Below are 13,115 nucleotides of genomic sequence, written 5' to 3'. Positions count from 1 at the left end.
CCGCAACCCCAGAGTCGTTAGCCAGATTTAATATGTTTCCCTCGATGATAGTAAGAGGAAGATATTAGCTCTCCCAGAAGCAGAGCGTCTCTGCAAATGTAGTAAACAGGAACCTGATACTTTGGAGCATATTTTCTTTTCTTGTGATTTTGGCATTTATGCCAGAAGACAATTATTAGAGGCCTTACAACTTAACAGGCTCGATTCTATGCCACCAACAGTTCAGGACAGGAATGATCAAAATACTTTAATAGTGGCTGAATTTTTGAGTGCTGTCCATGTAGAAAGACTGGGCCATTATAAAGAGATTTAGTGGTTCTTAACTGATCGGTGATGTGGTAGTGTTATATTGTATTATTTATGCAGATTGATTTTCTCTGGAGTTAAAGATCAACCTTGTTATGTTGAATTCGTATTTTGCACAATTTGTATACGGTGTTTGTTTGATAATGTGTGGTTTGCTATGCCTAATAAAGGATTGACTTTTAACCCCAGAGTTGCCCACAACTGGACCTAATGGTCAGGGGTCCCTCTACCTTTACCATGGAAGTAGAGCATCACTATTGCGGCTAGTAGCCATCAATAGCCCTTTGTGCATGCACACCCCTCCTACAGTTGCCCAGGCGCTCAGAGAATTGAGATCAAGCCCAGCAGTTGCTCTTCCCAGGCCTTGCTGGGAGTGCTGCCCCTCCCCCCAGCTTACCTGTTCATTGACCCTCTTGAAGAAAATGGCAAGGAAAAAGACGGCCGCGATGGGGGGCCCCAAATAGCTGGTGATGGACTGGATGTAGTCAAAAAGCTGCCCGTTTTGAGCCGACTGCACTATTGGGACCCAGGCGATGCTAACTGCAATCAAGATTAGCATGAACAGCCTGGAAACAGAAGGGAGATGTTAATCACAGCTCTCTATCATGCCAGCATTCAAAAATCCTAAAGATGTAGGCAGAGACTTCTTCCCCTCCAACTGAGACATCAACAAAAGCACTGCGTCCAGATCAAGGGACTCTGTTCTGTCATGGTCAGACCCCATCAAGAGTATAGTAAGCCTGCAACTTAATGCACATTTAATTTGTGTGCATCAAGCTTTACGTGTGCGGCAAAAGAATTTTTTTTAAAGGGGGTGGGGTTCCAGGAAAAATGACTTTGGCAATCCCACCCGCCACTGAACCCAATGCATTTTGACTATATGAGATTTTTGCTTTAGGTGTTCTTTCTGGAATATAACGCCTGAATAAGTTGTGGGCTTACTGCACTGTGTCCAGTTCTAGGCGCCACAGTGTAAGAAGGAGATTGACAAGATGGAACCCATGCAGGGCAGAGTGTCAGAGATGATCAAAGGCCTGGAAACCAAGCCGTATGAGGAATGGTTGAGGGAACCAGGTATGTTTAGCTTGGAAAAGAAGAGACTGAGAGGTGATAGGATAGCCACCTTCAAATAGCTGAAGGGCTGTCACATGGAACATGGAGCAAGCTTATTTCCTGCTGCTCCAGGAAACCAACGGATTTGAGTTACAAGAAAGGAAATTCCAGCTAAATGTTAGGAAGAACTTTTGGACAGTGAGAGCTGTTTGATAGTGGAATGGACTCCCTCAGAAGGTGGTGGACTCTCCTTCTTTGGAGGTTTTGAAGCAGAGGTTGGAAGGCCATCTGTCATGGATGCTTTAGCTGTAATTCCTGTATTGCAGGGGGTTGGACTAGATGACTCTTGGAGTCCCTACTCTACAATTCTGCGATACTGTAATCACATCCGCCACCTTCCAACTGACTCAGGTTGAGAGCAAAGCCCAACAGAATGTCTTTCCCACTGCCCTGCTCACTCCTGTGGGGGCTCTCTCAAATGAAATGGGAGAGGTATCTTCTTTGACAGCTTTTGCTGTCAGTTGAAGCCCCACCTGTCCACCTTGGCCCCCAGCGCTGGTCCTGGACACACCTGACAGTTTTGACTGTCGGTTTTTATTTGCACATTGTGAACCATTTCATTATTGTTGCACATGAAAAACAGTATAGTGGCAACTAATTCATTGAGCAAATACTGGGTTCATTCACATCACATCCCTAAGCGAGTGTTCAAATGCAATAACTAATCCCATATTTTAGCAAACAGCATGATCCATTAAATGGCACAGCTAGCATCTGTTCCTTCCATTTTGTCTAGGTGGCAACTAAGCTGTTATAAAGGGAATTAATTTAAATAGGCAGGGAGTGGTCTAATCTCAACCTTCCCTATTACCTAATACCTTCCAGCTGTTTTGGACTACAACACCCATCAGTCAGAGCCAGCAGGGTCATATGACGCTGAGGCTGATGGGAGTTGTAGTCCAACACAGTTGGAGGGCACCAGGTCAGCTGAGGCTGCTCTGATGGAGAGAAGGACTTGGCATTCAGCTATCAGGATGCTACATGTGCAATATGTCCAAATGTCCACAGGGGGGCACCTCAGCACCACAGGTGTCACATAGCAAAGAAAAATCTTAAATTGCCCTATTGGTCCTTTAGAGAGAGAAAAACCAAAAGCCACAGTAAGGCAAAACCATTTTTTTAAAATGTAAATGTGTGAAGAAAAGAATGCACCCTACCAAGTGGCAGAAGCAGAGAAAATACTGTGTCCGAACTCAGCAAGCCATGCTTGTTGGCCAGTTGCAGAGAGTTGCGCTCTATATCTATGGCTGAGAGGCAGTGCGGCATAGTGGTTAAAGTGCCAGACTTGGACCTGGGAGAGACCAGGGTTTGAATCCCTGCTTAACCATGAAGCTCACTGTGTATGACTTATTGTGAGGATTAAATGAGGATGGGGAGAACCATATATGCCACTCTGAGATCCTTGGAGGAAAAGGTGGGATGAAATGAAATAAACAAACAATTTGTCATGCTGTCACTCCTGGAATCTGTTAATGAACAGAAGGGTGCCTGGACCACTTCTGCCTCCTTGTCATAGAATCCTAGAACTGTAGAGTTGGAAGGGACCGAGAATCCCTGGCAGACAGCCATCCAGTCCCTGTTTAAAAACCTGCCGATGAAGTCTGTTCTGCTGCCAAGCAGCTGTTGGACAGATCCTTGGGAGAAGGTGGGCCATTTGAGATTCAAATCTACTTGCGTACTGCACCCTGTATGGTTAACCTCTTGCTGATTCACTGCTGTTAGTTAGACACTGAACCTGGCCCTGGGTGCTGACCCAAGCGTTGCATGGAGGGTCAACAAAAATGTCACCAAGCAGCGAGCAAACCCGTCCTCCAGAACTCTTCATCAAATCGGATGCTATGTCTAGGGAAAGAGAAGCTGGGCATCCTGTAAAAACCTTTAAATCCTTAGGTTGTGAGTCTTCAGATAGAGGGCAGGAACCAGACTAAGGCTGCAGCCGCAGACACCACTTTTCTTGGGAGCAAGCCCCAATGAACACTATCTATCTGGGTAATGAGGCTGGGGCCTGGGCTGTCCATCAGATGAGGTGAACCTTCCCTAATTTGGTGCACCTTGCAGCTGTTTCAGACTATGGCTGCCACCAGCCCCGGCTAGCATGGTCGTATGAAAAGGGGGCTCATGGGAGTTGAAGTTCAAAACCTCCAGGTCAGGTGGAAGGCTGGGTGAGGTTCCCCTTGGTGGTCTCACAGGTCCCAGGCAAAGTTTCAATTTGCAAAGAGCTGTGAGCACATAATAGTCATTCCTACTTGTCATCATCACCTGCCCACTATCATGAGCTCCTGCTCTTTCGCTGCCGGACGTATTTTAGTGTAGATGTCCATGGTGAAGAGCGTGCTGGCACTGTTGAAGATAGAGGTGAGGGAGCTCATCAGAGACGCCAGCATGACAGACAGCATCAGGCCTCGCAATCCTGAAACACAAGAGGGAGAGAAGCAGGGGGGCAAGTCAGAGGTGGCTTTAAAGGAGCACGGCCAGTCGCATTGGGCAGTGGCATAACATGGGTTGCCAGGACCCCGGGCCACGTTGGAGGGAGGGAAATGGATGGTGTCTGCATCATCCAGGTGATTGCAGCCACAGAGATAAGAAAAGAAGAGTCGTTTCTTTGTCTGGAGAAGTCACTTCCTGGTTTGCATGGAGAAGCTGTTTTCAGTTATGGAAGCATGTAGCTGTATCGAGGCAGCGCTGGGTGTCAGTTTTTTTTGCCCCCTAACAATGTTGTGCCAGGGCAACTGCTCCTGTGCCCCTACTCCACTAGCACTGGGCACAGAGCCTCGGGGGCACTGTAGGGGGCGCCACAACTGTGTTTTAGAACGGAGCGTGAGAGGCAGTGGGAGCCAAATTGGGCATCACACAGAGCCCCGCTGAAGTTTGAGACCCCAAGTGGCAAAGGCATACCTAGGGGTTGGAGAAGCAGTATCCCCTCCCGCCCAAGGGGGCACAGAAATCATGCCACTGCTTAGCACCCCTGGACTGCCAGCTCCTGGGTGGCATGTTCTGCAGCCACTACTTCCACAGGTAACTGGAGAGGTTAGCGGATGGAGGGCGGAGCCAAGGAGTGCGGTGCTTTCCAGTTATATGCTGCTGCTGCTGCTGCTGCTCCCAAAGCACCTCTCTGATCTGTTCTGGCTCTTGCCCTCCCAGGGTTCTGATTGACTCTCCCAGCACTCAGCCCAGCACTTCTCCAGCTGCTTTATTGGCTGGGACGCTCATTGCTCTAGCTTAGTTAAGTCACGAAGGTGGGCAGTGCTTGCCCCCACCTTTCCTAAATCACCCTCACTTTCTCCACTCTTGCCCTGACAGTCTTGTTTGCCCTGACTCTGTGGGAACACAACCCCCAGCAGCCAAAGCCATGCAGATGAATTCTTACAAAACGATGCAGGCGTCATTACCCACGCTGCACCTGTGCTTTGCTGTCTTGTTGGTTTTTTCCTCCAGTCCACCACTTCCCAGCCCCCTCCTAACAGCCAGAGCACAAGTGAAGCATCTCACCGTTCGGCATCAGCTTGACCACCATCCTTGGGTAGGCGATGTTTGAACAGCCAACTGGCGTCCCACATGCCGCAAGACACGTGTCAGGAACTGCACAAGCCACCGTATCTGCGGGAAAGAGAAAAAGAGGGGCACCTTACTTGGGGGGTGGGGTGGGCTGAGATATCCTGAGTGCACCATCCGAGATGAACAGGATTCCCAGTGGGCACCACCCTTTGAGGGGATGGATGGAAGAGCCACACTCTGAATGGACTCTGCCACGGATGAAGACGGGAGGACGAGGCTGGAGGTCTCATCTCACCTGTGTACAAAATTCGACTGATCATGCCTGGCATGACAATCAGGAACATGGGCATCAGCTTCAGGTATCCACACATGATGCAGCCAGCCTTGACATGGGACATGTTCTTGCCTGAGAGGCATCGCTGGACAATGACCTACCGGAGAGGAATGGAGAGGAAAGTGAGCAGCCGATCAGGCTAGTCTTGACTTCAGAGCAGGCTCCTTGGGGTGGCGTGGGCTTATCGGTTGCTTGTGTGGTGAGTTTTTACTTCAGAGGAGTTAGAGCATCTGCTTTGCAGAAGGTCCCAGTTCAGCCTGCGGGATATATCCAGGCTCATATAACCAACATGCTTAACTCTAATTAATGCATGAAGAGGTTAAGACCATAGAATAAGCTGTCCTGCTAGGCTTAGCTAGGTCACAGCCCCTCACCTTGGGAGAAAGGGCTACTAAACACTTTGTTCTTTTCCATCATGTGAACCCTACTTACGAAACACGTTGTTTCGTTCTATGCTAAGGGAAGTAGCAAACTTTGGAAGCAACTTAGACGTGAATATTTTAAACACACCCTTTAGTATGCTCCTCTTTGCGAACATTGGTGCCTCTGACACCGGGAGAGGAGGGTCAGGCTGCGCTATGGGCACCTGTGTGGGGGCGCCTACTTCATGCCCCCTCAAAAATCCGTGCCCAGGACCAAGGTCCCTCTGGCACCCCCTCGTTACGATACACCACTGCCTAAGAGTTCTGTTCACTACTAGTTAGCATTTCCGCATCTGAAATCAAATGTCTCAGTACTCAGCCTATGGAAAACAAAGCGCTACATATGTCATGCTTCAGAGAATCCGATCCCCCTCCCTCACGGCAGTCCGCCAGTAACAGAAAGACAAGAAGCTCTTACCAGTGTCTTTTATTCAATATTCACAGAGAGAGACGTAGAAATGCCGTCTCCCTTGGATAATGGTGTTGCTCCGAGTAAAGTCCCACCCCCTCTGTCTCTCCTACTCTACGTCATCCCTGTGTTGGCTGATCTGTGTTTTCTGCCCCTGAGCTTTCTGTTCTCTTCCTTTCAATGCCCGCCAGGTCCTGGGAGATGGGGGATCTGGAATGCTTTCTAAAGACACTGAGTCTGTCGGCTGTCTCTCCCCTGGTGCGTCTTCTTCCTGCTCCTCTCCCAATATTTCCCAGCTTCTCCCCTCTGCAGCCTCTGAACTGTGACCTTCTGCAAACCGCTGTTCTAAATCTATACTGTCTCCCTCTTCTCTGGGAAGTGCAGGAGGGAAAGTGCTGACCACACATTGCTGCAGAAATATCCTCCGCAGACAGAATCTGAGCAGGAGCTAGGTGCCACCATCACCCCTCCCCTTCGGAGTGGACCTGAGGACCCAAGACCCATCTCCACCATACCTGATCTGTGCACCAGTACCAGAGGCCCAGGATGCTCAGGCCAAAGATGAGTCCCGGCCATGGCAAATCACCGTTGAGGGGATCCCGGAATATCTGGAACGAATCTGGACGGGGTGTGTAGCATTTTTCGGGGATACTGGAATTTCCAACCTGCGGGATCGCATTCATGTACTTGTGCACGAATTCCTCATATCCTCCGACTTCTTCAAATGCTGGGGAAAGTTGACAGTCTTTGTAAGGTACCAGTTAACTCTCACACAAGTGGGCTGTTTTAATGGTGCATGTGGTCTCCCTTCCCCCAGACATTTGCAGCTGATTTCCAGGGGGTAAGAAATGGTGGATCTGGCATTGAGAGATTCTCAGCTGCCACTGAGAAAAGGAAATCGCCAGTCCGCATGATGACTGCGGTGTTTGTGTGCTTGATGATAAATCTCCACTTGAATTTTCACTTGTTGAATTGATTGTCACAGGGAAGCCAAGGGGCAGAGGGATGAACTCTCTCAAGTTCACAGATAAGTAACCTGCATTCCCCCCCTCCACCGGCTTATAGAACTGATGGCAAGAATGGATGTTCAGCCTCCACCTAGTGGTCACAGGCAAAACTGCAAGCAAAATCAATCACCTCCCTCCTTTGGAATTCAGTTTGGTGCTTTGCCTGCACCAAAAGTGGTGCCTTCTGTCATTCTCTCATGGTCTCTACTTTCCTACTTTGTTTCCAGGCTGATTTTATTTGTGTTCACCTGTTTAGTTTTTCAGAGCCCACCTTTCGTGGGTCAGTGAGCTTTGGTAAGCCCTGGTGTTGCCACCAGCTCCAGATGCCTGGGGGAAAGATTGTTTGGAACTCACCTGTAAAAGGGATTTCCCAGGCATATATGGGCTGATGGTAAGGGCCCACCATGGCTTATTTTTTTATGCTGCCTATATACCATACCTTTTTCTGAGCATGTCTGTTTATCTAGCTGCAGAGAGTCTCTTACTTCTTAATGGGTTACCTTTGTGTTGTTGATCCTGTCCACTTTCGCAGTGCCAGATCACCAAACAGGCAGAGTAGGCACCGACTTATGGGCCCCATGCCTTTTAGGGGCCCCGTGACAATCGATCAAAATAATATTGCGTAATGAAACTGGTGTATTAAAATTGTTGACTGGTAAAATCAGAAACCTATACGGAGATAATTTGAGTTGTGGAGTGGTGTCCCTGAGATTTTGACTGCCTAGGGGCCTCCCCAGGGTTTAATCCGGCACTGCTTCTTCGGCTTGTCATAATGAAAACTGAATTCCAAACTGAATTCAGAAGCTTTACAAGGGATTTGTTTTGTGTGCAATTTTGCCTGTGACCACTAGGTGGAGTCTGACTGTCCATTATCACCGTCAGCTCCTATATGCGTGAGAAAACCCTTTTACAGGTGAGTACCGAATGGTCTCCTTTCATTTAAGGCACGGCACTCATCTTAGTTACAGCACGAGCGCACACGGCACAATAATGCACATGGCAGGTGATGCTTCTGTCAGTTTGCATTTCTTAGTACAGAAAGTATTGATCTGATGTGTAGAGATCTTTCCTATTCTACTTAATTCAAGAGGGAAGCTTCTGGGAGCATCTCTGTGTGAAAGAAACAAGCAGAAGGTTCATGATGTTTGGGTTATTCCTTCAGAGAAGCTGAGGACAGCTGGTTTAAACTGGTTCTTTTATCTCTTCTCTCAAGGTCATGCTGGCTATATAATAAGAGGCCAGAATGAGCCTGGGTTTCAATTTCTCTTTCTATCTCTTTCCCTTCTGGGTGTGGTGTTCTGTATATAGTGTTAAGGTTTAGACTTATTATAAGCTATTGCAAGTTCAAGTTAAGTCTGCTGCAACTGGATTTGTTATGGACAATGCAAATTCTGAATGTATTGGATTTGTGACCAATTATGCTCATTTGCCTTCAGTAGCAGTAAAGCTCTGCTGGATGAAATATAATTGCCTCTGGTCTATTTTTTGGGAATCCTGTGACGTGTTTAAGTTTTTAGTCTGCTAGCTATACACTGGAATCTACTCTTGATCAATACTGAGTAGACTTTTCAGTGACACATTCAGCCTCTCCTTTGTGTTGCCTGCTTACCAAAGACGGTCAGGATAATGGAGCCCACCAGCATGATTAAAGTTTGCAATGTGTCCGTGTAGATGACGGCCGCAAGTCCTCCTGAGAGCCAAAAGGGTAGAAAGAGCAACAGGGCAGTGTGAAGAGGAGAACGTCTCCTGATTCCTTTGAGGGAGAGGAACCCTTCCCCAGCATCACTGCCTTTACCTATTTGCCAAAGCTAGAGCTTTTCTCATCTTGCTTTGGCAAGAGAATACACCTCTCTCTCTCTCTCTCTCTCTGGCTCAAGACACACAGGGAGATGGTCACATGTGACTCAAGGCTAGAGGCAGCCTTTCTCTCTCCCTACGATATACGATATGATATATGATATACGATATCTTTATTGTCATTGTCCAATGTAGAACAATGAAATTGAAAAACTACATAAAACTACATAAAAACTACATAAAACTACCACAAAACTACATAAAAACTACATAAAACATTCAAAGCCCCCTAAAAACTCTAAAACCCCATTTTAAAATACACTATACTATAGAGACCCCTTATGCTGCGTTTAGAACCAGAATTGCATTTGGGTAGAAACTGTTTCTCAGGCAGCTAGTCCTGGCATTTATAACCCTATACCTTCTTCCAGAAGGCAGAAGCTGAAAGAGATCATTTCGTGGGTGCGTACTATCCTGCGCTATCTCTGCTGCTTTCTTATGGCACCTGGCAGCATAGATTTGATCTAAGGTGGGAAGAGTGCACCCAATTATTCTCTCTGCAGTCTTTACAACCCTGGATAGCATTGTTTTTTCCCTGGCCGTGCAGCCCCCAAACCACACACCCAGACACAAATCCCACCCGGGATGGGATTTGCAACTTCAACAGCTTATTATCTTTAATGGACAGGGAAGCAGGGAGACCCTCTGAACCCAAAGACTCACCCGTGATGGTATAAAGGGCTGTAATGGTGAGCAGGATAATGATGGCCACGTAAATATTCAGCCCCATGGCTTCCTTGATGAAGATCGCACCAGAAAATATATCTGCCTGAAACAGAACAGGAGGAGCAGTGTTTTTAAGCAGTGGTGGTAATGGGTAACCATGCACCCACAAGGATCCAGAACATAGCCATCAAGGCTAGTGGCCATCGACAGCCCCCTCCTCCATGAATTTGTCGCATTCTCTTAAAGCCATCTAAGTTGGTGGCCATCACTGCCTCCTGTAGGAATGAGTTCCATAGTTTAATTACGCACACAGGGCCAGGTTGCAAGTGCTCCCGGTTGTTTCACCAACAAACACAGAGTTTGTTGAACCTCCTCCTCACCTGGAGGTGGGTTACCATGAGCTACAGTCCTGCAATCCCTATTACCTGCTGGTTGCCTGCTAGCATCAAGATAACCTGGAACTCAGCTACATTAGTCAAGAAGCAGCATTTTGAATGTGTTATAAACATGCAACACCAGTTGGCGCAAGAGAGCGGAGGGGGGAAATCCAAGTGATTTTCCATTGTGTTTTTCCCCCTTTTGTTATAACAATTTAATTTCTGACTTATTTATAGTGTTTTTCCCTGTGTGAAGATCCACCCCTGATGTTGAGTATTTATACTCAGAAGAGAGAAAGGGGCAGAGAGAAAGTCAGCAGCATGGGGACATTTTAATAAAATCTATCTGATCAATCAAAGAATGTCAGGTGTGGATTTGAGGAGAGGTGTCACAGAGTCAAAGTGATGAGAGATAAATCATTTCGGATGCAAAATGTTGGATAGGAGTGAGCAGTTCAAAATAAAGAAATGAAAGCTAGGAATCTGGGCCTTAGGGGGCCACCTGGCAGTGATGGTATGAACGCCCACCCCTGGAAACACCCAAAGCCAGGCCCCACATTAGCCAGCATGGCAAACACATGGCAATGTTTCAGTGTTCTGCCTCTAGCCTCAAAGCTTTATCCGTTTCCTCCCTGGGAAAGAGTTCCTCCTCAAAACCAAGTGATCATTTACGACCCTTAGGCACAAGAGATGCCTATCGCTTCCGCATCTTGCATAAACTGTAAAAACTATCCTGCAGGCTGTTCATTATTGAAGCTCTTTAAAAAGGCTGCTCCCCAAGGCTTTCCACTGGAGATCCAGATCAACCGGCTGCGTCTGATATCTTCATTAAGTGTCTTTTATGGCCCCCATTAAGGCTTTATCGCCTCTCCCCGACTACTTAACTTCACCTTAGGCAGGAATCACCTCCTCAGAGCCACGTGCTAATCAACTGGAAACAGTGGCTGCCAGCAAGGTCAGGTTGATGCCACCAGCAAGCAGCTCCGACATTCACGTGCTCTCTGATCAGGCTGCTTTACTTGGGAGTAAGCCCTCATTGGACTCAGTGAGACTTGCTTGTGGGTTGACACATATTCTACCACCCATCACCCTTACAACGACCTTGCAAGGTAGGTTGGTATTATTGCTGCCGACTGCAGATGGAGGAGAGGTGAGGCTGAAAAACAAGGGTTAGGGAGATGTTCCCTGCTCCTAGGCCATGTCTTCCATGAACTCTCAAAATGGCTTTAGGCAAGTCACTCTCCCTCTCTCAGCCTCTGTTTCGCCATCTGCAGTATGAGTGGAAATCATAATAAGACAGACCTACCGTACCAGGTTGTTGTGTGCAAGGACAATCACTAGAATCCTTTGAACACTGTATGTTAGACAAATTATAACTTCTAAAACAGAACTTGAGTAATGGTTCTGCAATGAGTTTCTACTTTAAAAAAAAAAGCGGTTCATTTCTGTCCCAGGATGCCAAGATTGCCACTGGTGCTGAAGTGCAAGGAAAGGCGGGGGGGGGGGCAGGTTGCTGCAGACTTTTTCCCTGCCCCATTACAGATTAATTAGTAACCCTGATAGAGATGGATTATTGCCGTCTTGGTGGAGACGGAGGGCAAAAGGCCTGGCCTTTCGGGCTAATTTGTATGATTATCTCTCAGCTGTTGCCCATGAGGGCAAAGAGTAGCTTCGCATGGCAACTGCAGGGAAAGAACTGGCCAGCGGTTGCCCCCACCCCACTAGGCAGCAGCTGCAAAGGAGGGGGCAGGATTGAAGGAAGGTCCCCTGTGGCCTCCAGACTGGTGGGCTGTGAAATCCCAAAAGCCCCTCCTTCCTTTTGAGGCTGCAGACATGCCATACATTTAAAGCATAAAGCTTCCCTCCAAAGAATCCTGGGAACTGTAGCTTGCCCCTCATGGAGGTACAGTTCTCAGAAGCCTTAACAAACAACAGTTCCCAGGACTTGGGGGAGGGGGGGGACATGCGCTTTAAATGGGTTTTTAATGGGTGCAGGCTTCATAAAGCAAGCAGGAAGAGATGCCAGCAGGTTTTAGCTCATGATATGTTATTTCCCACAGTGTGACTCTTCTGGCTTCACAGCAGCCTGTCCCAGCCTGGTGCCTTCCAGAAGCTTCTGGACTACAGATCCCACCAGCCCCAATCCATACAACTATGATAGCAGGGACTGGTGGGATTTGTAGTCCAAAACATCAGACATGCCCAGAGCCGATCTTCCAATGAGGAGTTTACAGGGCAACCAGAAGCAGAAACGGGTGTGTGTTTAACATTATATGACGTATATGTTGTTTTCCCTTCACACCTAGGGCTCACCCAGACTTCCCTTTGCACCACACTTTCCAGACACAGGTCTGCGCTTTAAATCTTTGTGTCCCAGTGTGGTTTTTTCCCTGGCATTTTCCCTGGAAAAACCCTCATTTTACTTCTGAATTGAAACAAATGCAATCATAGAAAACACAATGACTGTTTGCTCGGGTAAAGGTAAAGGGACCCCTGACCATTAGGTCTAGTCGTGGCCGACTCTGGGGTTGCGGCGTTCATCTCGCTTTATTGGCCGAGGGAGCCGGCGTACAGCTTCCGGGTCATGTGGCCAGCATGACTAAGCCTCTTCTGGCAAACCAGAGCAGCGCACGGAAATGCCGTTTACCTTCCTGCTGGAGTGGTACCTATTTATCTACTTGCACTTTGATGTGCTTTCAAACTGCTAGGTTGGCAGAAGCTGGGACCGAGCAACAAGAGCTCACCCTGTCGTGGGGATTTGAACTGCCGGCCTTCTGATCAGCAAGCCCTAGCCTCTGTGGTTCAACCCACAGTGCCACTCGTGTCTGATTCAGTTGTAAAATGCAGTTTTCCATGGGGAAAGCACTAGGACAACAGCAACAACGAAACCATCCTTGCACACAGAGCTTTAAAGGCAAAAAGTTAGCCTGGGTGAGGGAAAGGGTGCTGGATCCATGGTTCCACTTACTGAGATCTTAGTGAAGATGTACAGGAAGAGAGAGAGGACGGAAAGGTAGATTTGAATGCGCTTCCCCCCAAACCGTTTCCGCAGGTACTCTGGCATTGTCACCACCTGCAAGGAGGAGGAAGAAAAGGTCAGGCGTTTGGAGCAGCTAGAGGAAGCAGAAG

At 47.8% G+C, this 13,115-nt stretch overlaps 1 protein-coding gene across 1 annotated transcript in view; it reads right to left on the bottom strand.

The window, feature by feature from the left end:
• The window catches only part of LOC309359523 (sodium/glucose cotransporter 1-like), a 36,203-nt gene that overhangs the window by 4,713 nt on the left and 18,375 nt on the right, over positions 1–13,115 (bottom strand). The window contains exons 6-13 of the mRNA XM_081893341.1: positions 12,955–13,059; positions 9,607–9,712; positions 8,696–8,776; positions 6,595–6,806; positions 5,210–5,345; positions 4,909–5,016; positions 3,679–3,829; positions 704–872 (exon numbers count right to left, since the gene is read on the bottom strand). Coding sequence (XP_081749467.1) covers positions 704–872; positions 3,679–3,829; positions 4,909–5,016; positions 5,210–5,345; positions 6,595–6,806; positions 8,696–8,776; positions 9,607–9,712; positions 12,955–13,059 — 1,068 coding nt within the window. The remainder of the gene's footprint in view (positions 1–703; positions 873–3,678; positions 3,830–4,908; positions 5,017–5,209; positions 5,346–6,594; positions 6,807–8,695; positions 8,777–9,606; positions 9,713–12,954; positions 13,060–13,115) is intronic.

This window comes from Podarcis melisellensis, assembly GCF_964234715.1.
Source record: "Podarcis melisellensis genome assembly, chromosome: 16".
Lineage (NCBI taxonomy): Eukaryota > Metazoa > Chordata > Lepidosauria > Squamata > Lacertidae > Podarcis > Podarcis melisellensis.
The sequence above is the reverse complement of the archived record's forward strand: the minus strand, read 5'-3'. Positions and strand labels throughout refer to the sequence as shown.